This window comes from Neovison vison, chromosome 11, assembly GCF_020171115.1.
Source record: "Neovison vison isolate M4711 chromosome 11, ASM_NN_V1, whole genome shotgun sequence".
NCBI classification, from domain to species: domain Eukaryota; kingdom Metazoa; phylum Chordata; class Mammalia; order Carnivora; family Mustelidae; genus Neogale; species Neogale vison.
In genome coordinates this window covers 82,932,132-82,959,043 of record NC_058101.1, presented here as the reverse complement: position 1 = coordinate 82,959,043, position 26,912 = coordinate 82,932,132, and the positions used below count along the sequence as shown (strand labels likewise).

The following is a 26,912-nucleotide window of genomic DNA, read 5'->3' as shown; positions in this document are numbered from 1 at the left end:
ATCAAATACCAAATAGTTATTTCAGTATCAAATTCAGATGTAGCTATGTTGCTTAAGTTAATGTGTTTTGAGACACAGACTATATTTAATTATTTTAAAACTTTCTCTTTGACCCACATTCTTAAATGGCTGCAGGAAACCCAAGGACCAAATGTAAGTATATTTCACCTTCACTTTGGTAGTCTTTATACCAAATTAAATTAAAGTTTTTGTTAGTCTTTAGTTAATCATTTCTAAGTTTTACTTGCAAATGTTATATGGGGAAAAAATCTGTTATAAAACTGTGGTAGGAATGTTGACCTAAGTTTCTATTTTAAGCTTTTTCACTTAAAATGTTTGTTAAAGAGATAGAAATTTTTAATAGATGGAAGATGTATTTTATTTGTAAGTGGTAACTGAAGAAGTATTAAAACATTTTCTTTCTTAAAGTACATTTACTTTGTAAAATTAAACGCCACTCTTTATTCTTACAGTTTGTGGTGTAGGTAGTCTAATCTCTTTTTGGTCTTTAAAATGATGAACTTTGAAGGCAATTTTTTTGCATTTCCATAATCTGTGTATTGTGTTTGGTTTTGATTCATTGAATAAATGTTTGATCTGAGACACTGGGAAGTTAGCAACAAAAAGACAAGGTCCTTACTGTCATAGAGCTTATATTCTAGAATGGGAGATAGATAAAAATAAATAAGGTGATTTTGAATATTTATTAATGCCATGAAAAAAATAAAGCCAGGCAATCAAGTAAAGAATAATAGAGGGTAAGTACAGAGTTGGAAAAGTATTAGATATGAGGACATGGGAAGGAGCCACCATGGTGAAGACCTGGAGGAAACCTCAGAGAGGGACAAATAAATGAAAAGTCTGATATAAGCTTGAGGTGAGAGAGTAGTATAAGATGAATTCAGAAATGTAGGCAAGGACCAGATTTATGAAGAGCCATTTGTGTTGAATTTTGCTATAAGTGCAGCTGGAAACCTTTGGAGGACTTTAAGCAGGGAAATAACCTGATTTGTGCTTTTAAAGGCTCCTTTTGGTTTACTAAGACAAGAGTAGCAGCAGAAAAATGAATTAGGAAGCTACTGAAATAATGCACGGGGGAAAAAGCAGCTTTAGGGAATGGCAATGGAGATAGAAAGAAGTTCCATATATATATATATATATATTCCATATGTATAGATACATAAAAGAATATAAAGAATATAAAGAGAGAGAGCACAAGCAGGGAAGTTGGAGAGGGAGAAGTAGGCTTCCCCATTGAGCAGGGAGCCCAATGTGGGGGTTGATCCCAGGATCCTGGGATCATGACCTGAGCCCAAGGCAAACACTCAGCTGACTGAGCTACCCAGGCACCCCTCAGTTCGCTCTTTTATATAACAGTTACTGATGTGGGGAAGTTGTTATTTGTATAAAAAAAACTTCCATACACACACACACACATATGCACACACACACGCACATTTATGCACATATATATTTTATATATATATAAAAGAATAAACCTTATGAAATGTGAAAATTAATGTCCAAGCTAAATAAAGAATTCTTACTCTGGGGACACGTGGGTGGCTCAATCGGCTAAGCATCTGCCTTTGTCTCAGGTCATGATCTCAGGTTCCTGGGATCAAGTCCTGCTTCGGGCTCCTTGCTTGCTGGGGAGCCTGTTTCTCCTCCTGCCTGCTTCTCCCTCTGCTAGTGTGCTCTTTCTCTCACAAAAAAAATAAATAAATAAAATCTTAAAAAAAAATAAAAAAGAACTCTTACCCCTGGAACCAATTTCTGAATTCAGAACTAGGCATGTCATTTTTACCCTGTTTGTTGGTGCTTAAAAATCCAAAAGAGTTTCTTGAGTTGTAGTTTGAGGCAGCCTGGGTTTAACGGAAAGACTTTGACTTTGGAGTCACACAGACATAAGCTGCAGTCGTAACTTGCCATTTAATAATTGTATGACCTTGGTCTAAGTATCTGTTATCTACATTTATAAAGTGGAAATACTATATAATTTCTTGTACACGGAGTTGATATGAGAATCATATTTATAAAATATTCTATCACATATCATATATCCAAGAAATATCATACTTGATTTTTCAAGTAATTCATTTTAAGAAATGACTTACAATTTAAGTAATAAAAAATTATTTTTTATTTCTTTTCAAAAGACATCTTATGTCTATTTTCAGTGTTTAAAGTTTTTGAAACTGGGTCCACTGGTACAAATAACAACTGTCCCCACATCAGTAACTGTTATATAAAAGAGCGAACTGAGGGGTGCCTGGGTAGCTCAGTCAGCTGAGCGTCTGCCTTGGGCTTAGGTCATGATCCCAGGGTCCTGCGATCAACCCCCACATTGGGCTCCCTGCTCATAAGGAAGCCTACTTCTCCCTCTCCCGCTCCCCTGCCTGTGCTGTCTCTCTGCCAAATAAATAAATAAAATCTTTTTTTTTTTTAAGATTTTTTTTTTTTTTACTTATTTGATAGAGAAAGATCACAAGTAGGCAGAGAGGCAGGCAGAGAGAGAGGAGGAAGCAGGCTCCCTGCCAAGCAGAGAGCCCCATGCGGGACTCGATCCCAGGACCCTGAGATCATGACCTGAGCTGAAGGCAAAGGCTTAAAACCCACTGAGCCACCCAGGTGCCCCTAAATAAATAAAATCCTAAACAAACAAACAAACAAAAAAACAATTGAGGTGTATCTGAGAATTCAGACTTCCATATCGGGCCAAAATACATAATCAGGGCAGTTACTTGATAATAAATAGAAAATCTGAATGAAGAAAACAAACAAATATAAGGATACATGGGCTTTTTTTATGAGGAAGCACATGTATGATCTGTTTTGACAGAGTTTCCATAAATTCTGCCTTAAGGACTTAGAGCTCTGAGAGGATGTGGTAGGACAGTGGATATAAGCTCTTTAGGAGCCAGAATTCTGTTTTTCACAACTTGACATTCTTATGACACCTAGTTGTTTATGCATAGTCACTCTACATTTACATATAATACCATTGATAAAATGAATTTTTGTACACCTGACAAGCTTTCTTCCAGAAGCCAATCACATATGTCTTTAGATGAACTAAGGTTTTGAAGATAGATTCTAATTTGGACACTTTAGTAATAAGATAGTATTATTTTTTATCACTATGCAGGCATACCTTGGAGATATTGTGTGTTCAGTTCCAGACCATTGCAGTAAAGGGAATATTGCAGTAAAGCAACTGAAACTAATTTTTTGGTTTCTGTGCTTATAAAATTTATGTTTATACAATACTGTAGTCTGTTAAGTGTGCAGTAACATTATGTCTTAAAAAAATGTACATACCTTAATTTAAAAATATTGCTGGGGCACCTTTGTGGCTCAGTCAGTTGAGCATCTGACTTTTGATTTTGGCTGATCATGATCTCAGGGTCGTGGGATCAAGCCCTGTATTGGGACTCCCTGCTCAGTAGGGAGTCTGCCTCTCTCCATCTCCCGCTGCCCCCCATCTCTCTCTCACTAAAATAAATGAATGGATCTTTAAAAAAATATGTTGCTTCCAGTTATGGAATGAATAAGTCACAGGAATAAAAGGTACAGCATAGGGAATATAGTCATTGGTATTGTAACAGCGCTATATGGTGGTGACAGATGGTAGCTACAGTTGTGGTGACCACAGCATGCATACAGACTTGTCAACTCACTATGTTGTGCACCTGAAACTAATGTAACACTGTGTGTCAACTATACTTCAATAAAATAACATAAAATAAAAAAGCTTTATTGCAAAAGATGCTAACCATTATCAGAGATTTCAGCAAGGCATGATCTTTGCTGGAGGAGGGTCTTGCCACAATGTTGATGACTGCTGACTGATAAAGGTGGTGGTTACTGAAGGTTGGGTGGCTGTGGTAATTTTTTAAAACAATAATGAAGTTTGCCACATCGATTTACTCTTTCTTTCACAATTTCTCTGAAGCATGTGATGCTGTTTCATGGCGTTTTACCCACAAGAACTTCCAAATTGGGAGTTAATCCTTTCAAACCCCGCCACTGACTTACCAACTAAGTTTATGTAATATTCTAAATCGTTTGTTGTCATTCAGCAATCTTCAAAGCATCTTCACCAGGTTTAGATTTTATCCCAAGAAAGCATTGTCTGCTCATCCACAAGAATCAATTCCTTGTCCATTAAAGGTTTATCATGAGATTGCAGCAATTCAGTCTCATTCTGAGGCTTTACTTCTAGTTCTAGTTCCTTTGCTATTTCTACCACATCTGCAGTTTCTTACCCCACTGAAAATCAAAGTCATCCATGAGGGTTGGAATCAAATTCTTCCAAATTCCTGTGAATGCTGATATTTTTTCTCTTCCTGTGAATAACAAGTGATCTTACTGGCATCTAGAATGGTGACCCCTTTCCAGAAAGTTTTCAATTCGCTTTTCCCAGATCCATCAGAGGAGCCACTATCTATGGTAGCTAAGCCTTATGAAATGCAGTTCTTTTTTTTTTTTTTTAACATATAATGTATTATTAGCCCCAGGGGTACAGGTCTGTGAATCACCAGGTTTACACACTTCACAGCACTCACCATAGTTCATACCCTCCCCAATGTCCATAACCCCATCACTCTCTCCCCCCACCAACCCTCAGTTTGTTTTGTGAGATTAAGAGTCTCTTATGGTTTGTCTCCCTCCCAATCCCATCTTATTTCATTTATTCTTTTCCTACACCCCAAACCTCCCACATTGCCTCTCAACTTCCTCATATCAGGGAGATCATATGACAGTTGTCTGAAATGCAGTTTTTAAATAATAAGACTTGAAAGTCAAAATTATTTCTTGACCCGTGGGCTATAAAATAGATGTTGTGTTAGCAGGCCTTAAAATATTAATCTTGTTGTACATCCCCATCAGAACTCTTGGGTAACCACATGTATTGTCAATGCAGTGTAGTTATGTTTTAGAAGGAATCTTTTTTCTGAGCAAGTAGGTCTCAACAGTGGGCTTAAAATATTCCGTTACCATGTTGTCAACAGATGCACTGTTGCTTAAGCTTTGTTGTTCCATTTATAGAGCAAGGCATAGTAGATTTAGCATAATTCTTGATAGTTCTATGATCCCTGGCTTCAGCTTAAAGATACCTGCTGCAATTAGCCCCTAAGAAGAGTCAGCCCCTGCTTTCAAGCTCTGAAACCGGGCATTGACATCTCTCTAACTATGAAAGTCCTAGATGGCATCTTCTTCCAACAGAATGCTGTTTTTTCAACATTGAAAGTCTGTCATTGGGTGCCTGGGTGGCTCAGCGGGTTAAGCCGCTGCCTTTGGCTCGGGTCATGATCTCGGGGTCCTGGGATTGAGTCCCGCATCTCTGCTGAGCAGAGAGCCTGCTTCCTCCTCTCTCTCTCTGCCTGCCTCTCTGCCTACTTGTAATCTCTCTCTGTCAAATAAATAAATAAAATCTTTAAAAAAAAAAAAAAAAAGAAAGTCTGTCATTGAGGGGCATCTGGGTGGCTTGGTCAGTTGCACATCTGCCTTCGGCTTGGGTCGTGGACCCAGAGTTCTGGGATCAAGCCCTACATCTAGCTCCCTACTCAGCGGGGAGCCTGCTTCTCCCTCTCCCTCTGCTGCTCCCCCTACTTGTGCTCACTCTTCTCTCTCTCTCTGTCAAATGAATAAATAAAATCTTTAACAAAAACAAAGAAAATCTGTTGTTGGATGCCAGGTTTGCTCAGTTGGTTAAGTGTCTGACTTCTGATTTTGACTCAGATCATGCTCTTAGGGTCATGGGATCAAGCCCTGCATCAGGCTCTGCAGTCTGCAGGGAGTCTGCTTGAGGATTCTCTCCTCCTTCTCCCTTCTCTTAATGAAATCTTTTAAAAAAAGGAAAGGAAAGGAATAATCTGTTGTTTAGTGTAGCTGTCCTATTAATCATTTTAGCTAGATCTGGATAACTTGGCTGTAGCGTCCACATCAGTACCTTCTGCTTCACCTTGCACTTTAATGTTATGGAGATGGCTTCCTTTTTTTATGATTTATTTTATAGAGAGCATGCAAGAGTGGGGGGAAAGAGCAGAGGGAGAAGAATCTCAAGTGCACTCCCTACTGAGTGTGGAGCTTGAAGTGGGACTGAATCTGGGGCCCCTGAGATCATGACCTGAGTTGAAATCAAGAGTCAGTCAGTTTGGGGCGCCTGGGTGGCTCAGTGGGTTAAGCCGCTGCCTTGGGCTCAGGTCATGATCTCAGGGTCCTGGGATCAAGCCCCGCATCAGGATCTCTGCTCAGCAGGGAGCCTGCTTCCCTCTCTCTCTCTCTGCCTGCCTCTCCATCTACTTGTGGTTTCTCTCTGTAAAATAAATAAATAAAATCTTAAAAAAAAAAAAAAAAAGAGTCAGTCACTTAACCAACTGAGCCACCCAGGCACTCTGATGGCTTCCTTTCTTAAACCTCATGAACCAACCTCTTTTTTTTTTTTTAAAGATTTTATTTATTTATTTGACACACACAGAGAGAGCATGCACAGGCAGAGTAGTAGCAGGCAGAGGGAAAAGGAGAAGAAGCTCCCTGCAGAGCAGAGAGCCCGATGCAGATCCCAGGACCCCGGGATCATGACCTGAGCTGAAGGCAGTCACAACCGACTAAGCCACTCAGACACCCAAACCATCTCTTTTAGCTTCAAACTGTTCTGCAGCTTCCTCACCTTCTCAGCCTTCATAGAATTGAAGAGAGTTAGGGCCTTGCCTTGGAATAGGCTTTGGCTTAAGGGAATGTTGTGGCTGTTTTGATTTTCTATCCAGATAGTAAAACTTTCTCTGCATTAGCAAGAAGACTATTTCACTTTCTATTTTGTGTCTTCTCTGGAGTAGTACTTTTAATTTCCTTCAAGAACTTTTCCTTTGCATTCAGAATTTAGCTAACTGCTGCATGAGGCCTAGCTTTTGGCCTATCTCAGCTTTTAACATCCCTTCCTCACTGAGTTTAATCACTTCTAGCTTTTGATTTCTATTTATTTGTTTATTTATTTTTAAGACTTTATTTTTAAGTAATTTCAATACTCAACATAGAGCTCAAACGTACAACCCAAAGATCAAGAGTCACATGTGCTGCTGACTAAGCCAGTCAGGTGGCCCTCTAGCTTTTGATTTAAAGTGAGAGATCTGTGCTTCTCTTTTCACTTGAACATGGAAGCCATTGCAGAGTTATTAACTTGTGTACGTTCAAGGTTTTTATGTCTTGGGGAATAGGAAGGTGGGATAGAGGGACAGGGGAAGAACAGCTAGTCAGTGGAGCAGTCAGAATACATATGACGTTTATCCATGAAGTTTGCCATCTTACATGGGAACAGTTCCATGATGCCCCAAGTCAGTTACAACAGTAACATCACAGATCACCATGACAAATACAATAACCAAGAAGGTTTTAAATATTGTAAGAATTACTAAAATGTGACAAAGACATGAAGTTAGGAAATCATGTTGGAAAAATAGCACCAATAGATTTAATCAACATAGGGTTGCCATAAACCTTCAATTTCTAAGAAATACAGAATCTCCACAGTGCAATAAAATAACATATGCCTGTGTAAGAATGGTTTTAGAATTTAAAAAGATCATTTAAGTACTAATTTTTTTTTTAAGGTTTTATTTATTTATTTGACAGAGAGAGAGAGAATAAGCAGGGGGAACAGCAAGCAGAGGAGCAAGCCAGGAGCCTGATGCAGGACTCAATCCCAAGACCCTGGGATTGTGGCCTGAGCCAAAGGCAGATGCTTAACGGAGTGAGCCACCCAGGTGTCCCCAAAGATCATTTAAGTACTTCCAAAAAGGTGTACTTACTTATAAAATTAGTTTCTAAGAACAAGAAATTCTAGTTGAATTGGTCTTTAATTTAATCAAAACATGTATTTTTATAAAAGATTACTTTTCTGACCAACTTTTAATTATAAAATAAATAAGTCATGGATATGAAAAGTAGAGCATGAGGAACATAGTCAAGAATATTGTAATAACATTGTATAGTGACAGATGGCAACTGTGATTACCATGCTGAGCACTGAGAAATGTATGCATATATATATATACACATATTTACACATACACACATATATATATCTGAAACTAATATTATGTATGTTAACTATACTACATGCAAAAATCAGAAAAAATTTCTAGTTGATTATATTCATAAATTGTATATTTTGTGAAAAATAAGCAGCATATTTAAGATTTTGGAAATACCCATGAGTATTAGGCTAAATCCTTTTACATTGCTTTTTTTTTTTTCCAATTTATTTATTTTCAGAAAAACAGTATTCATTATTTTTTCACCACACCCAGTGCTCCATGCAAGCCGTGCCTTCTATAATACCCACCACCTGGTACCCCAACCTCCACCCCTCTGCCACTTCAAACCCCTCAGATTGTTTTTCAGAGTCCATAGTCTCTCATGGTTCACCTCCCCTTCCAATTTACCCAAAAGCACATACCCTCCCCAATGTCCATAACCCTACCCCCCTTCTCCCAACCCCCCTCCCCCCAGCAACCCACAGTTTGTTTCGTGAGATTAAGAGTCACTTATTGTTTGTCTCCCTCCCTATCCCATCTTGTTTCATGGATTCTTCTCCTACCCACTTAAGCCCCCATGTTGCATCACTACTTCCTCATATCAGAGAGATCATATGATAGTTGTCTTTGCCTTTTACATTGCTTTTAAAAAATGTTTATGCTTTAAGTTCTATTGTAGTAACAGGATGAACAACTATGAATTGTTTTTTTTTTTTAAGTTTCTTTAAATGCTATCAAATAAACATGATTTCCTGGGCTTTAAAATAGCTAAATAATTGAAATTCAAAAAAGATTCGATAGAGGGCATTTATACCTTTTAATTAATTGTAGAATAATGTTAGCACTCTAATTCCATCGATTTATTCCATTGTTTTACTTAGTTAACTCATCCTTTAAAAGAAAAACATGAAGTCTGGCTACCTGTTGTATATTTGCTTATATTAAAATGTAAATGCATAAATAATTTTCTCTTTTGTCTTGTGAGGCTAGAAGGTCCAGCTTAAAAAACGTGTCTGACCTTTTTGTGATGGGAGGAGCTCTTGTTTTAGAATCTGCTGCTCTCTTGCACTGGCTAGAGAGAGAGGGTTATGGACCTCTAGGAATGACCGGAATATCCATGGGAGGACATGTAAGCCTTTGAATTTCAACTGATATTTCATTGTGATTATGTTCATAAAATCTAGAGAATGTAGTTATTTTAAAAATTCACTTCAGGTAGAGAATTAATTTTAGTTTTGGAAATAGGTTTCAAACTTTTACAGTTACAATGTTGTTGGTTTTTTTTTTTTGGTATGATTTATGTAGACATTGTACTACTTATTTCACAGTTATAGCTCAGATATTGGATTTAATATTTTGTTAGAAGTTGATTTTTAAAAAATAAAAATAATTTTTATAAAACTTAATTTTTTACATCTCAAGTGCAAATACCTTATTTTGCTGTTAAATTGGCAAAGATAGCCAATTTGGAAAATACTTTTAATTTATCTCTTATGTCTATGCCCACAGTCACCAACCTGTTTTACTTTGTCTTCTAGAGGGTAGTAAAACAGCCTTCAAGTGGTTTCTCTGTCGCTCGTCTTTTCTCTCATTAATATTCTTCTAAGTTTTTCTTCATACCATTACTAGAGTGATTTTCCTAAATCTCATCTCTGTTCTCTCCCATTTAAAACCTGCCAAAGGCTTGCTGTTGTACTGGGGTAGCTATGCCAGGTGCTAGCAACCCTCAGGGGCCCTTTCATTCCTAGCCAAAATAGCAGTTTGCCCTTCTGGTTCCAGTCCAGAGCTTACTTTCTATGAGAAGCTCTTCCTGACTCTTAGCCTAACCTCAGACCATATTTCATCTCTCATTTGTGCTTATTTCACTGCACTGTGATTACTTGTTTAGCAGTTTATTCTCTCCATGAAGCAGTTGGTTCAGTGAGGCCTCAGAAATATGCTCTAGTTTGTTACCTGGACATATTAGCCACTCAGTACATTTAGAAAGAAACAAGTTTTTGGTAAGTCATTTAAATTATAAAATTAAGTTCAAAAACTGATTAAAATTTGCAAGAACTATTAGACCATGAACTTGAACACTACCTAGTAGTGTTTCTACTTTTATGACCTAGATTGGGATCCTATAACTTTCACTTGAATTACTTCCTATACTGGTTTCCCTACCTCAGGTTTTACCTGCTCTAATCAATCCTATAAATTGCTATCATTTTGGCTTCCTTAAATCACTTCTTTGACAATGCTACTCCTTTGCCCAGACCTCTTTGTTAATTCCCCATTATATACAGAGCAAAAGGGACCTCTAATCTGATACTGTCCCATCTTTCCAGACCTATCTCTCCCACCTCATTGGCTATATGTACCCTATTGACCAGCCAAACTAAAGTATATTGGCTTGTTTTCCTACCTGCTTTTCCACTGTTTCCTTTTTCACCATCTTGCCTTTGATCATATTTTTTTTTATATGGAAGACAAGATCTCATCTTTCATTTCCCCTGAGAGACAGCCAGTTCATGAAGCCTTCTGTTATTCCTTTAGCCAAAAATAATTTTTCCCTTTTCTAAACACACACATTACATTACTTTATATCACTTATGTAATCTGTTTGTAGTTCATCAAATTCTTGGCATTTTGCAGTTAGCCCCAAATGTCTAAGGTTTTATAGTTGTGATTTTGCTGTATCTGAGCAAATCATTTAGGTAATAAATATCATTAGCCTGCTCCCCAGCATCTACATTTCAGTCTGTTTGGTCTGTTTTTATCCAGTAGAAAGTACTTCTCTATGAAGGGTTTTGAGATTATTTAAAATTTTACAACATTTATTATTTTCTAAGGGGGAGGTTGTATGTCATTGAATTTGTGATTTGGGCAGTTTCAGAAGGTTGCTAGACATTCTCATGAGTATTTAGAGATTTTTTTTTTAAGATTTTATTTTTAAGTACTCTCTATACCCAACATGGGGCTCAAATTTACAACCCTAGATTAAGAGTCCTGTGTTCTACTGAGAGAACCAGATGCCCCACGTATTTAGAGATTTTGTGTTCATACCTTATCTCACCAAGAACTACCCAGACTACTTCTTAATAATAAATCTTTTCATTTTAATGAATAGAAATTTAAACAGAAGCTCTCTAACTGACTGTTAAACATATTGCAGATGGCTTCCTTAGCGGTATCCAACTGGCCTAAGCCCATGCCATTGATTCCATGTCTGTCTTGGTCCACGGCATCTGGGGTCTTCACTACGGTAATTTAATTGCAATTAATATTTAAATAGATATATATAATTAAAATTAATTGGTTGGGAGTTCTCAAAACCACCTCCAGGTTTGCTGATTCTCTAGAAGTTATCACAGGACTCACCATATAGTCTGATTCATGACTAAGACTTATTATATCAAAAGGATACAATACAAAAGAATCAGCAAAGGGAGAAGGCACATGGGGCAAAATCCAGAGGAAATCAGGCATAACCATCCATTGGAATCTTACATGATTTGTTTAATTCATCCAGCAATGTGTTGTGATAGTACATGTGAGAAGCTCAATTGAGCCTGGCAGCCCAGAGTAATCAGGGGTCAGTCACTTAGGCACTCTCTGCCTCACATGTACCAAAATTCCAGATGAAAAGTACATGTTCAGCAGAAACTATATTGTACAAGAAGTTTGGGGAGAGTGCCCCACTTTGTCATTTAGAAAGTTGTATATTGGGATTAGGAACAGTTTATTTGTCAAGGTTCCAGACTCTAATCAAGGGCCAACATTGCAAGCAGGGCTTTCTAAAGATAGGACGCTTCAAGCCTGCTATGTTTATTCTTTCCTGCATACTAATAATAAAATTACTGAACAAAATGTTTTATGGAATGGTTTGATCTTAACACAGTTTGTTATTTCAGGGTGTTCTAAGTAAATCGATTAATTGGAGGGAGCTGGAAAAGCAGTATTATACACAGACAGTTTATGAAGAAGAAATTATTCACATGCTTGAATACTGTGGAGTAAGTATTTTTAACGTCTGCATAAATTGGGGAGAAAAATTGATGGTGTTTAATGACTCAGAGTTTTAAAAAGAATCACAAATTCGTTAAAAAGCAGTAGTGCTTTCTAGTTTTTAAGATTCCTCATTTTAAAATATAGATGTAAAAAAAATCCTGCAATGCAAATGTATGGCTTGCACCAATAGAATAAAAATTGACCACCCAGGGGTACCTGGGTGGCTCAGTCAGTTAAGTGTCTGCTTTTGGCTTAGGTCGTGATCCTAGAGTCCTGTGATTGAGCCCTACTCAATGGGGAGCCTGATTCTCCCTCTTCCTCTGCTACTCCCCCTGCTTATGCACACTCACTCTCTCTCTCTCTCACTCTCTCAAATAAATTAATAAAATTTTTAAAATAAATTTTTTAAAAAGATAAAAGAAATTGACCACCTAGATAGTCCACAATGGCAGAGGAGCTGGAGACCTTAGTTTCTTCTGGTCCCAGGAATTCAGCTAGATAGCTTCAAATAATTTTGAACACCTGTGAAGTCAACTGGAGTTCTAAGAAAAGAATAGCTGCAACTCTACACATAGAGAAGCAACTACTTTCTGCAAGAATGACAAGATGGAAAAACTCAACTTCATAAGAGAACAAGAGGCAGCACTGACTGCCACGGACCTGATCAGTATGGATATAAGTAAGATGTCAGGTCTAGAGTTCAGAATAACAATTATAAAAGTACTATCTGGGTTTAAAAAAGCATAGAAAACACTAGAGAATCCCTTTCTGGAGAACTAAAAAAACTAAAATGTAATCAAGTCAAAATAAAAAAGACTATTAATGAGATGCAATAAAAAATGGAGGCTTTAACTGCTGAGATAAATGAGCTCCAGAAGAGAGAATTAGTGACATAGAAGACCAAACAATGGAGAATAAAAAGGCTGAGAAAAAGAGAGATAAACAACTACTAGATCACAAGGGGAGAATCTGAGTGATATGTGATAACATAAAGTGAAATAATACTAGAATAATTGGGATCCCAGAAGAAGAGAGAGAGAGGAGGGTGTGTAGAAGATATATTGGAGCAAATTATAGTGGAGAACTCCAATTTGGGGAAGGAAACAGGCATCGAAATGTAGGAGGTACAGAGAATTCCCCTCAAAAATCAATACATGCCCAACATATAATAGTGAAACTTGCAAATATCAGAGATGAAGAGAAAATCCTGAAAGTAGCTTGGAATAAGAGGGCAGAAACATCAGATTGGCAGCAGCCCTATCTGCAGAGACCTGGCAGGCCAGAAAGGACTGGCTTGATGTGTTCAGGGTACTGAATGAGAAAAATATGCAGCCAAGAATACTTTATCCAGCTAGACTGTCGGTCAAAATAGACGAAGTGATAAAAAGCTTCCAGGACAAACAAACTAAAAGAATTTGTGATCTTCACTTTAAGGGATCCTTTAAGCTAAGAAACAGCCCAAAAGTAACATAGACCAGGAAGAAACAGAGAAAATATACAGAAATAGTGACTTTACAGCTAATATAATGGTACTAAATTCGTATCTTTCAGTAGTTACTCTGAATGTAAATGGGCTAAATGTCCCCAATCAAAAGACACAGGGTATCAGATTGAATTAAAAAAAGCAAGACTCCTTAGTACACTGTTTGCAAGAGACTCATTTTAGACCCAAAACACCTCCAGATTTAAAATGAACGGATGGAAGACTATTTATCATGCTAATGGACATCAAAAAAAAGCTGAGGTGGCAGTCCTTAAATCAGACAAATTAGATTTTAAACCAAAGACAGTAATAAGAGATTAGGAAGGACACTTTATCATAATTAAAGAGTCTATCCAACAAGAAGATCTAACAATTGTAAATATTTATGCCCATAACATGGGAGCAGCCAATATAAGCCAATTAATAACAAAAAGAAACACTTGAATAATAATACAATAATAGGAGGGGACTTTAACACCCTCTCCCTGAGAAAATCAACAAGGAAATAAGGGCTTTGAATGACACACTGGACCAGATAGACTTCACAGATATATTCAGAGCATTCCACCTAAAGCAACAAAGTATATATTCTTCTTGAGTACATGTATAGGACATTCTCCAGAATAGATCACATACTGGGTCACAAGTCAGGTCTCATCTGGTACCAAAAGTTGGGATCATTCTCTGCATATTTTCAGACCACAATGCTTTGAAACTGGAACTCATTTATAAGAGGAAATTTGGAAAGAATGCAAATGCATGGAGGCTAAAGAGCATCCTAGTAAGAATGAATGGGTCAACCAGGAAATTAAAAGAATTTTAAAAATTCATGGAAAAAAATGAAAATACATTTGTTAAAAAAAAAAAACACATTTGTTCAAAACCTCAATTAGATATCACCTACACCATTTTGAATGGCTAAAATTAAGTCAGGAAATGACAAATGCTAGTGAGGATGTGGAAAAAGGGGAACCCTCTTGCACTGTTGGTGGGAATGCAAGCTGGTACAGCCACTCTGGAAAACAGTATGGAGGTTCCTCAAAAAGTTAAAAATAGAGCTACCGTACAATCCAGGAATTGCACTACTGGTTATTTACCTCAAAGAAACAAATGTAGTGATCTGAAGGGGCACCTGCACCCCAATGTTTATAGCAGCTGGTCCACAATTTCTAAACTACTCAAAGAGCCCAGATGTCCATCGACAGATGAATGGATAAAGAGGGAATAGAATACTACTCAGCCATCAAAAAAAAAAAAAAAAAAGAGGGGCGCCTGGGTGGCTCAGTGGGTTAAGCCGCTGCCTTCGGCTCGGGTCATGATCTTGGGGTCCTGGGATTGAGTCCCATGTCGGGCTCTCTGCTCAGCAGGGAGCCTGCTTCTCTCTCTGCCTGCCTCTCTGTCTACTTGTGATCTCTGTCAAATAAATAAATAAATAAATCTTTGAAAAAAAAATCTCTTTTGCAACAATGTGGATGGAACTAGAGGGTATTATGCTAAGTGAAATAAGTCAATCAGAGAAAGAATTATAATCTTGTATGTGTACTTAAGAAACAAAACAGAGGATCATCAGGGGAAGAGTGGAAAAAAATTTTAAAAATTTTTTAAAAATTTTAAAAAAGGACCACCCAACCCAGAAACCAATTCCATGTGTTCTAATTAAAAAGCCCTTCTCCAACTATTAATCATTATCCTGATTTTTATAGTAATTACTTCCTCTGTCTTTACAATAATTTTATTGTCCCAATGTGTGTCATTAGACAATTCTTTTATGTGCTTTGAAGTATCTTTTAATCTGTAAGTTTTATTCCTTTCCCTTTTCCTTGTAATTTATCAATTGATGAATTTAGGCTATTTATTTGTAGTTTCTCACATTCTAGCTCTTTTTTTTTTTTTTTGAGATTTTAATTTATTTGTCAGAGTGAGAGAGAGAGAGCGCGCACAAGCAGGGGGAGGGGCTGGCAGAGCAAGCCTGCTGAGCAAGGAGCCTGATGTGGAACTTGATCCCAGGATCCATGATCTGAGTGGAAGGCTGATGCTTAACCACCTGAGCCACCCAGGCGTCCCAAGTGTAGCTATTTCTGATTGCATTCTCATGGTACAGTTTAGCATGTTCACCCATGCTCTATATTGCCTGAAAATTGGCAGCTGGGTCTAGAGTCTCCATTCAGTTTTTATTCCTTTAGTAGGAGTACAGGAAGCATATAATGTCTAGTCTCTATTTTGTGGTGTAAGCCTCCATTCATGTTTAATACCTATGTCTCTTAAAAGTGGAGAGCTTCAAAATGCTGATATTCTATCATTTTTTTATTTATTCGTTTGAATGCTTATATAAAAAGGCACTTATCTATTATTTGGTTACCTAGTAGTTCAATTTATCTAGGAAAGGCAAGATAAATGCTTGATTCTTTACTGTAATCTACCAGTTTTCAGAAAATTTAATTGGTTCCCTCTTAGTTTCCTAAGGTGACCAATTCCTTTAATGATTTTTTTTCTTTTTGTGAATTTTTAATTTTACACATTCAGTTTGGAAGTCACTGAGAATCTCAAGAAATCTCAGAAAGGAAACGAGACTCTCCACTATCAATTAGGACTTTTGTAATTATACCACTATAAATCTCACTCTTGTAAAGTAAGTCTGTCTTGCATAATCTCAAAGGGTTATTATGTGCCTAAGAACTTTGTTACAAAATACCTCTACCTGCTAGTTAGTTCCTTGTGCTCCCCTGTACATATAAGCCAAAAGATGCCTATATTTGAGAGCTTATGAGAAAACTCAATATGAAAATTTTTTGAAGGGAGAATCAAATTTTGGTTGTCTGAAATGGCAGTGTGGTCTTACCCTGCACTTTCTTTGTGCCTCTCACTCATGAGGGTTGTATAGAAGTTTTTTTGTCCTGGGGCGCCTGGGTGGCTCAGTCGGTTAAGCGTCTGCTTTCAGCTCAGGACATGACCTAACTGTCCTGGGATTGAGCCCCGCATCAGGCTCCTTTCTTAACAGGGAGCCTTCTTCTCCCTCTCCCTCTGCTGCTCCCCCTGCTTGTGCTCCCTTTCTCTCTCTGTCAAATAAATTAAAAAAAAAAAAATCTTTAAAAAAAAAAAAAGGTTTTTTGTCCCAGAACTAGTTCACAGTCATGCGTAATCAAGAAATGTCAAGATGGCTTCCTTCCTTTTTGTTATAAAAAGTTTTTCCAATCAAAAGTAGTTAAAGTTGATGGTGTAGCCCTCTGAGTAATTCTAGTTTGCTTAATCTTATATTTCTCAATGTTTCCAAACTTCCTTTTCAATTCCCTCTTATATATATATTTGATCTGGATGACTTCAGTGATTTGTTCTACCAGCCAGGTCGTTGGGTTCCTTTTTTTCCTTGGCTTCAACCAATTTTAGGCAGAAAGGCAGGCAGAGAGAGTCATTCTTCAGTTTGTTTGTTTTTTTAAAGATTTTATTTATTTATTTGACAGACGGAGATCACAAGTAGGCAGAGAGGCAGGCAGAGAGAGAGGAGGAAGCAGGCTCCCTGCTGAGCAGAGAGCCCGATGCGGGGCTCGATCCCAGGACCCTGAGATCATGACCTGAGCCGAAGGCAGTGGCTTAACCCACTGAGCCACCCAGGCGCCCCTCATTCTTCAATTTTTTAAATAGATTATATGGCCATGTAGTTCAAGCATCATGAAGTATAAAAAGGCATATAATGAAACACATCCTACCCTTATTCTCAATTTGCCTAAGTCCTATCTCCCTCAATAAATAACTCATTATTTATTAATATTTCAAGGAATATGTAGAAATATGAGCTTTTTTCTTACCTTTTTAAAGGGACTATACACAAATGTTTCTTTTTTCTTTTTTGCTGCTGCATAATAATTATATGAGCGATGTACCATGATTTATTAACCAGTACCCTGTTGATGTGATTTCTCATTTTTTTGCTTGTAACAAACGGTGCTGCAATGAATAAATTTGTACATTTGTCATTTCACAAATGTAAATTCCTAGTGATGTTGTTACATTTGTAATATTAGATTTTGTCTACTTCTGCTTGCATCTGTCTATACTAGCAGTAGGAACATATGTATCTATTTCTCCCAAATAGAAATAGATAATTTCCCAAATTGAGTGTGTTAGCAAACTTAAGGGTTTTGTTTTGTTAACCTGATGATGAAATTAGTATTGTTTTTATTTACTTAATTTTAAGTAAAATTTGATATGTTCTTAAGTTCAAGAGCTATATATTTCAATGTCTGTGACCTTTATTTACATGTCGCTTGCTCACTTCTTCTCTTGTGGTTTTGGGCTTTGTGTTCACTTCTAGCTCTTAAAAAAAGCAGTTAGCTTTGTCATATAAGTTACAAATACATTTTCCCATACTGTCATTTTTTTTCTTTTGACTCTGCCCTTAGTATTTAATAAAGTTTATTTTACTTAAATTATATTTACTTACAAGTCCTTAAACTAAGTATATACTTTTGAGATTTTAATAGGCAATTATTTTTTCCTTGATAATTTTAAATTCTTCTTAGTTCAGCTTGAGAAAGGGGGTGGATGTGGGTGATGTATTACTTGCCAGGATACACTCATAAGGCTTTTGGAAGTTCTAAGATTCAGGTAGATCATGATTTCAAAACTTTGGCAATAAGCATATGGTGTAGGCTAAATGATACCCTTTAGTGTTTAAGAGGAGACATTTAGCAATATCGTATGTCTTTTATTTATCTAGTCCTCAGATAATTCTTGACATCTCTTTTTTCTTTGTTATTGTTTAAGTTGTAAAATATATGCAACATAAAATGTACAGTTTCAACCATGTTGAGGTGTACAGTTCAGTGGTGTTATTAAGTGCATTCACATTGTTGTGCAGCCATCGCCTCTCTCCATCACCACCATCCATCTCCAGCACTTTTCATTTTACTAAACTGAAACTCTGTACCCATTAAACGATGATTCTTCATTCCCCTTTCTTCCAGCTCCTGGCAGTCCCCACTCAATTCTCTATCTCTATGAATCGGACTACTCTAGATTACCTCATAAAATTTGGAATCATACAATATTTGTTGTTGTTGTCATTTAGCATAGTGTCTTCAAGGTTCATCCATGTTGAAGTATGTGTCAGAATTTCATTCCTTTTAAGACTAAATGATAATCAGGGCGCCTGGGTGGCTCCGTTGTTGGGCATCTGCCTTCAGCTCAGGTCGTGATCCCAGGGTCCAGGGATTGAGCCCTGCATCTGGCTCCCCGCTCAGTAGGAAGCCTGCTTCTCCCTCTCCCACTGCCCTTGCTTGTGTTTCCTCTCTCGCTGTGTCTCTCTCTGTCAAATAAATAGAAGAAATATTAAAAAAAATTAAAAAGCATTTAGAAGAAAATAAAGGAGAATGTTTAAAAAAAAAGACTAAATGATAATCCATTGTATGTATGTACTACATTTTATTTGTTCATTTATTCACTGATGGAATTTGTGTTTTGTCTTTAACAAGGTTGTTAAATAAAATGTATTTTATAATAAATGATATTTTCTTTTATTTATTTAGACAGATTCTTTCAAAATGGGACAAGAGTTTGTGAAACGCTTCCCTATCAGTGCAGACAAGCTAACTAACCTTAATGTGGTTTCTGGAACTTTAAATTTAGATATGACAAACCAAGTTGTATCCCCAAAACCTAGTGAGTGCCATAAATCTAGTAAAACATCTGTCAGTGCCACATCAGAAAGACTCTTACTGCAAGATACCTCTAAGATGCAGTGCTTCAATCAAACGCTTTCAACCAACAAAAGTAATTACACGAGTTGCAATCCTCAGTCATACCATCTACTCAGTAAAGAACACAGAAGAAACAATCTTCAGAAAGAGTCTTTAATATTCATGAAAGGAGTCATGGATGAATGTACTCACGTGGGAAATTTCTCAGGTACCAATTTTTATATGAAATTAAGAATGTTTGCTGATGTTTAAATATTTGTGAAATATTTTTTTAAAGATGCTTTATAAAATAATTTCATATTTCAAGAGTATGTTTATTGTTGGCTCCAGACTATATTTTCCAGGATAAGTTAGTTATTTAAATGCATCATATTTTATCCATGATAATCTAAAACCATCTTATTAGTTTAAAAATATATTGGATTTTGTGGGGAATGGGGGATTGGGTAACAGGGTGATGGATATTGGGGAGGGCATGCATTGTACTGAGCACTGGGTATTATATAAGAGTGATGAATCACAGACCTGTACCCCTGAAACAAATAATACATTATAGGTTAATTAATTGAATTTAAATTTTAAAATATATGTTGGATTTTGTGTCTTTTTTAAAGATTTTATTTATTTATTTATTTGTCAGAGAGAGAGAGAGCGCGAGCGAGAGTGAGCACAGGCAGACAGAGTGGAAGGCAGAGTCAGAGGGAGAAGCAGGCTCCCTGCAGAGCAAGGAGCCCGATATGGGACTCGATCCCAGGACACTGGGATCATGACCTGAGCCGAAGGCAGCTGCTTAACCAACTGAGCCACCCAGGCGTCTTTTTTAGAATGTTCATCTTTTTGTTTTAGAGATAAATATTGTGATACTACACTGTATTATAGTTGGTTTTTAACTTAATCATAAAGTTTTTAGGGGCCCCTGGGTGACTCAGTTGGTTAAGCAGCTGCCTTCAGCTCAGGTCATGATCTCAGGGTCCTGGGATTCAGCACCAGGTCTGGCTCCCTGCTCAGGAGGAGGTGTGCTGCTCCCTTTCCTTCTGTCCCCGCCCCCACTCATTCCTAGTCTGTGCTTTCTCTCTCTTTCAAATAAATAAATATAAAATCTTTTTTTAAAAAAAATTAGTTTGACAGATGTTTCATTTAGTGTACTATCAGGGGTATTTCATTTTCTAATATGATTAATGTATTTATATAAAAATCTTAAGAGCTTTTTAAGGGTATATATGTTTTATCTTTTAAAATTCTATCCCTAGTTCCAGTTGACCCAAGCCTCATTATAGTGGTTCAAGCCAAAGAAGATGCTTATATTCCACGAACAGGAGTTCGAAGTCTACAAGAAATTTGGCCTGGTTGTGAAATCCGTTATCTAGAGGGGGGTCATATTAGTGCTTATCTTTTTAAACAAGGACTCTTCAGGTAAGATGATTGGTCTAAACAGGTATATGTTTATTTGCTTGTTTTTTGGAATTTTTTTTTTTTACCTCAAAAAATAGAGAAGATTGGCTATTTTTATTATATGTTTTAGTCTTCTTTTTTCTTCCCTTCCTCCCTCAATTCTCACGTTGTGATACTTTTTCCTATACCATCCTCTTCTTTTTTTTTTTTTTTACAGAACTAGGGAAGTAGCATATGATAGGCACATTTTATTGTGTGTTTTTACCCTCTTCAAATATTAATAGCCAGGCATATTTAGGGTGGAGGGAGGAACACCAGGGTTTGTAAAATTGGCTTTGGTTCATCTTGAATTTTTCACTCCACTTTCTTCTCTCATATGGCATGAGCATCTAGGAAGAGTCCAGCACTGTTTTTCAGTAGCATGTGAATATTGAACCTTACGTGAGAAGTGAAAATATTGGTTTTAATGTTAATAACCTTATATGACTCCAATACTTACTAGAAATTATAAAAATTTTATGCTGTATCTCTAGTTTTTGATAGCCTATGTTATTTCTACTTCTATTCAAATTTGATGGCAAAAGGTATCTTTGGGATATGTTTATCATTAATGGTTAAATAAATTAGTTCACATAAAGTGCTTAGATAAGTGCCCTGTGCATGCTGTGTTTCAAAACTGCCAGCTGCATCACTAGATAACAAAGAATTGTATTACTTCATGTTTGACATGTTTTAGCTCTTTTTAATCCAAGAAATAATTCTTTGTGTGTTGTCACTTATTTAGTTTAACTTTTATATGTCACCTTAAATGTCCAGTTAAAATATTAAAACACCATGTGAAGGGAATATTGGAAACTAAGGCTTCTGCTTTTAGTTCAGTTGCTAAGAACATGTGTTTTTCTGGACAAAAAGCATCCTTATCATAATTTATGAAACAGGTTGAATAAATACTACATTATGAAAAGTTACATAGCCAGTTAATTTTCAACAAGTGATATACATACATACATATTTTATATTGCATATATATATTATATAAATGCATATATTATGTTAGTTCAAAGGCGCAAAAAAGTACATCATAGAAAAGGTACTTCCGAATTCATCATCAGTTGAAAGCACATTTGAGGTTTTCTGCAGCTGTGGTGAAGTTACATGGATCCAAACACCCACCCTCAGGTACCTGCCTCTTTCAAAGCTATTTGGAGAGGAAGTCAGGTTGCAAGCCACAGGTAACTTTGGAAATAACATAATAAAAGTAGTGTCCGTCTTCCTCTTTTGCTCATTACTTAACAGTTTTTCTTTCATCTTCAATTTTAGACAAGCCATCTATGATGCATTTGAACGCTTCCTCCATAAATATGCTAACTAATTGGATCGCTCTATGTAACCAGAATGGCCATCATGTTTCCTACAAAAGGAGTTTTTCATCTTTTGATGATAAGAATAAGCAGACAGCACTATATATCTAACTGCTATCAGTTTAGTCTGAAATTCATTGTTACATCAGTCAACAGTGATCTTTAAATACATGTGAATAATTTTAAACCAGTATTTGGATGAAACAATGTTGAAGTATTTTGTTACTGTTTTGTGGGAACCCCATATATGCAATATTTTGTCTGTTGTTACTATTTATGAAAACCTTAAATTTTAATTGTGAATAATTTATTAATTAAAATAAATTTATTCATAGAAACCTTATTGGTTTTTAAAGAACTGCTAAATCAAGCTAAGTTTGTAATACATCAGCATGTATTGTATACTCTTATATGATAGTTCTACTGTTGATTTGAGAACATGTTTCTTTCTTATCTTCAACTTTAATTTCTGCCATGGAAATAGTTAATGATGTATAAAATCAGTGTTAACTTTTAATTCTTAAAAAAATCCTGATTGCTTCATATTTAGGTAGTTTTAATAATTAAAACAAATGTAGGAATGCAGGTAAGATGCATATGACTTGGCTGAACTTTAAAACTTTACCAAATATGAGGTTAGAAAATGATGCCAAATGTATGTCCCCTACTTAAGAAGTTTCAATTCATGAAAAATGGAAATGATGAAAGACCTATTGCATTACTTGATACTGTGTCTTAACATTTTCTTATATACTCTGGGTTTGCTAAACATCCAACTTTAGTCAGATATACTTGATAGCTTTGGCTTTTTAATTTCATAAATTAAAGACCACATATGAAATTGATTTGTTCCATATAACTTCATTTTACAGAAAAGATATAATTGCTAACTTTTTTAAGTGGAAGGTTATATGATTAGATTTGGTGCTTTTTATGTCAAACTTCTCAAGCTAAGATATAAAATGTTTGAAAAAAGTAGAATATATTTTTGGGAATTGTATCAAGGTTTGGAATAAATGTATTTGCATTTTATTTGTTTGAAATCTGTGTTGTCTATGGATTATTTTAAAATATGTATATTCCTGGTCTAGCAAGGATATTTCAATTATAATGTGCCTTCATAGTCTTTTAGAAGAATTTATTTATTACTAATGTCTCCATCAGTTTAGCTTTTAAAAAACCATTTTAAAAAGTCACTAATGTGAAGTCATTGATGGTATACAAAACTGTAAATTCTGTAAAACTGCTTTGGCATAGCAAACCAAATCAATTTGGTTACAGCCATTTGGCCTATAGCCATTTTATATCTACAGACTAGAACCTTTACTTTTAACTGAAGTATAAAATGTACTAAAATTCTTAAAATACCCTTTAAAGATAAAATAAGACTTATTGTCAAATGAATTACAAGAATTTTCTTAGTATATAGGAGGCAATATGATTGAATGCTTTCTGAATTATACCTTAGTAATACCAACATTTATTTTTTTACCTAAATATTTCTTACTAAGCAATAATGTACTGTGGTATAGGACTTTCTGTTAGTAAAAGAATTAAATGTTATTTAATTTTAATTAACTTTTAGGCATAACTAGTTTTTCCCAAATAAATGTGAAAGGAAGTTTTAAAAATTTCATCTCTTAACCAGATGTTTTTATGACTATTAGCCACACAACTTCCTAAATTGATCAAGGTGCAACATACCTTTTCTTAAAAATTTTTAATCCACTTATCCCAAAATAGTGACTCAAGCTTTATATATACACATTTATATGTCTATATATAGTGTAAGGTATATACGTTATATATATAAAATAACATGTTATATATAGAGACAACATACATATTTTTAAAAGTGCTGTCTGCCATTTTGAGAATTGGGTACATAAACTGCTAAAAATTCATTTAGGCTGCAGTTGTAAACTTGCAGTCAATACCAGCCAGTGTGGCCCACGGCTGTTTATTCAGTATGCATAATATTTCAAAATTGTTTGAATTTGAAGTCTTTCAACTGGGCATGCATTTCTAGTTTGCCACAGTCTGCTAGACTCCCTCTTTCATCAGGCTGCTTCACTACTTTGTGTTTCTTACTTGGCCCTGAACACATCTGAGTTTGAGACCCCTGATTTAGATCTGTGGTTACAAAAGTTTCTGAATTTCATGATTTGCTAATGTTGTATTTACTATTATTTTAACATGTGAATTTTAGATTGTTATGAATGTAATTTTTTTAATGTGGTGCTTTCTCTCCTAAAGATTATTGAATTAACACTGTAACTGGAAAGTTTTCAAATCATTTCCAAATATTTTATACTTCACAATAAAAGTCTATTTAAAAAGTTAATTATTTCATATATCCAAGAAGATTTATTCTGAATACAGAATGCATGTGTCACATTTGATTAATGCATCCAAACTTGGATTGAGTGTATATTCTTCCTTCGTTCTATTATAAACCAAATAAAGTAAGGCAGAAAGAAGGGAGGCTTTAGCAGAATAGTACTCAGTATCTGCAACAAGAGCCAGATTTCTTTCCCCTGCAAATATGTGTGATCCCAGGGAAAACAGCATTCTGACAGTCCATCTTACCTGAATGTTGTATAATTAGATATAATTCTTGGATATAATTAGATTTATGCTAGTAAATGTTATAAGCAATTAAAAATCTAGAGCTAACTATATGACTGAGAATGGGAATGCTGGGCAGAGGCTGCTATAGAAACCAGGTTTGGAAATAAAAGGAAAGATATTGGCAAATGAGACAAAGGAAATAGAAGTACATTTGGACCATTTTGTGGGAGTAGAATAACTTAATTCTGGGACTATTCTTATAGGCAGAATCCTAGGAAACCAATGATTTCGTGAAGAACTTTGAAAACAGTTTAGAAAATTTTGGACCAAAACACGGATTTTCCTCAAGACCAAAAGAACTAATGTGCAGATTCACCAGATTTTGTTAATTAAAAAAAAAAAAAAAAGTAAACTTACCATGAAAAGTCTATTCTCTGCATAACCCATAACTCACTGAGGTGTAACTGTTTTCCTATATACTGTACTGGATAATTCCATAGACATAAAGTTGTATCCTAGCACTTTGCTATTCAGAGTATGGTCAGTGGATTGGCACCATCCTCTGGGAGCTTGTTAGAAATTTAGAATCTCAAGCACCATCCCAACCTCACTGAGTCAGAATTTGCATTTGAATAAGCTGGTTCATATACACATTAAATTTTTTAAAATCCATTTGGAGTCAGTGGTACTCATATTTTAGCTTGCATTGAAATCACCTGGAACTTTGTTAAAACACAAATTTCTAGATCCTACTACCCTGAGTTTCTGATTCAGTAAGTGGCACTGGGCTGGTGAATTTGTATTTCTAACAAATTTCCTAGGTTGCTGTTGCTGTCTGTCCAGGCGTTACACTTTAAGAACCAAAAGGTCAAGGCTCTAATTGTATCTCAGGCCTGGAACATATTAGAATCACCTGGGGAGCTTTAAAAGCATAGGTAAGTAAGTGGGTGTTCTTACCTATGCTGAATCTCTTACCCTAGAGATTCGGGTTCAATTGGCTTGCAGTTGGTATTTTTAAAGCTCCCTAGGTGATTCTAATGTACAGCCAGGTTTAAGAACTGTGTGCTTTAAAGGACTCAAGGGAAGAGGACGAGCTGTTGAAGGAAAAGGATGTAAAGTCAGTAAATCAACACAGATTTTGGAAAGGAATTCCTGATATTGTGGGTGTTATCAGTACCTCAGAAGTATTAAAGTAGCCAAGAGGGCCTGTGTTCCTTTTGCTTCTGCTATTTTGTTATGGGTAGACATGTGTTAGAATAGGATGAGCTGGGGGTGGATTGGGTAATTATGTGCCGCAGAACTTCTTTAAATCTTAAACCTTAACTCATCTTGGCAACTTAAAGCAGAGACAAGTATGAGCAAAGAAATGCTAACCTCTTTATTTTCTTCAACCATAAACCATGGCTCTTTGAAAAGTTAAAGCATGTCTTTAGAAATCATTCCTTTCTTGTCCAGAGCAGTTACTCAATTTTTCCATCCATCTCGGTCAACAAAATGTTGCCTTTATTATTGTATGTTTTAGAGACACTTTTTACCAACTCAAATCTTTTTTTTTTTTTAAGATTTATTTATTTATTTGACAGAGAGAGAGATCACAAGTAGGCAGCGAGGCAGGCAGAGAGAAAGGGGGAAGCAGACTCCCTGCTGAGCACAGAGCCCAATTTGGGGCTAGATCCCTGAACACTGGGATCATGACCTAAGCCAAAGGCAGAGCCTTAGCCCACTGAGCCACCTAGGCGCCACCAACTCAAATCTTTGATCCATTTCCCTTGCCCTGTAGATGACCATCTGACCATAAGTCCTTACACTCAGGCAGAAGACTATTACTGATCCTGCTCTGAGTTTTTACTAAAGTTCGACTGTAAACCTATACCACCAATTTCACGTGCTAAGCATTCTTTTCACAAAGATGTAGGAAAAACCTTAGCGTTTGAAGCCAACAGCCAAGAAAGAATTCTTGAGACGTCTTTGGTGCAAAAAGTGGTTTTATTAAAGCATGGGGATAGGACCTATGAGCAGAAAGAGTTGCACTGGTGTCTTGCTGAGTAGCCCATAATACACTTTCAAGTTGGGAGGGGGTTAGGGATAGTGTAAGCCTCCCAGGTATTTTGGAAACAAGGTTTCCAGGATCCTGTCGGATGGGGCAGCCGAGGAGGGGTGGGGGGGTTGCTATTGTTAGGAAAGGTCACTTGTTACTGTTTAGTAAAAGCTCAGTAATGATACATTTCTGGTATATATTGGTGGGGTGGGTGATATGCTTGGGGGATGATTACCAAACCTGTATTTTGGCGGATGGGGGATGGGTAGAGATAAAGGAAGTTTACAAAGGAATTTTTATTTGTTAAAGTAGACTTATAGGATCCTGGGGGTTGGGCTAAGACTG

General features: G+C 36.2%; 1 protein-coding gene across 3 annotated transcripts in view; it reads left to right on the top strand.

Moving 5' to 3' along the window:
- ABHD18 (abhydrolase domain containing 18) overlaps positions 1-24,302 on the top strand; it is a 52,973-nt gene extending 28,671 nt beyond the window's left edge. For 2 of the 3 annotated variants that reach the window (XM_044224002.1, XM_044224003.1), the window contains exons 7-13: positions 126-153; positions 9,030-9,168; positions 11,194-11,283; positions 11,933-12,034; positions 19,035-19,413; positions 20,456-20,618; positions 21,918-24,302. In XM_044224002.1, coding sequence (XP_044079937.1) covers positions 126-153; positions 9,030-9,168; positions 11,194-11,283; positions 11,933-12,034; positions 19,035-19,413; positions 20,456-20,618; positions 21,918-21,969 — 953 coding nt within the window. In that variant the 3' untranslated portion in view covers positions 21,970-24,302. The remainder of the gene's footprint in view (positions 1-125; positions 154-9,029; positions 9,169-11,193; positions 11,284-11,932; positions 12,035-19,034; positions 19,414-20,455; positions 20,619-21,917) is intronic. The other variant, XM_044224004.1, reaches the window with a different exon arrangement.
- Positions 24,303-26,912: the final 2,610 nt, after the last annotated feature.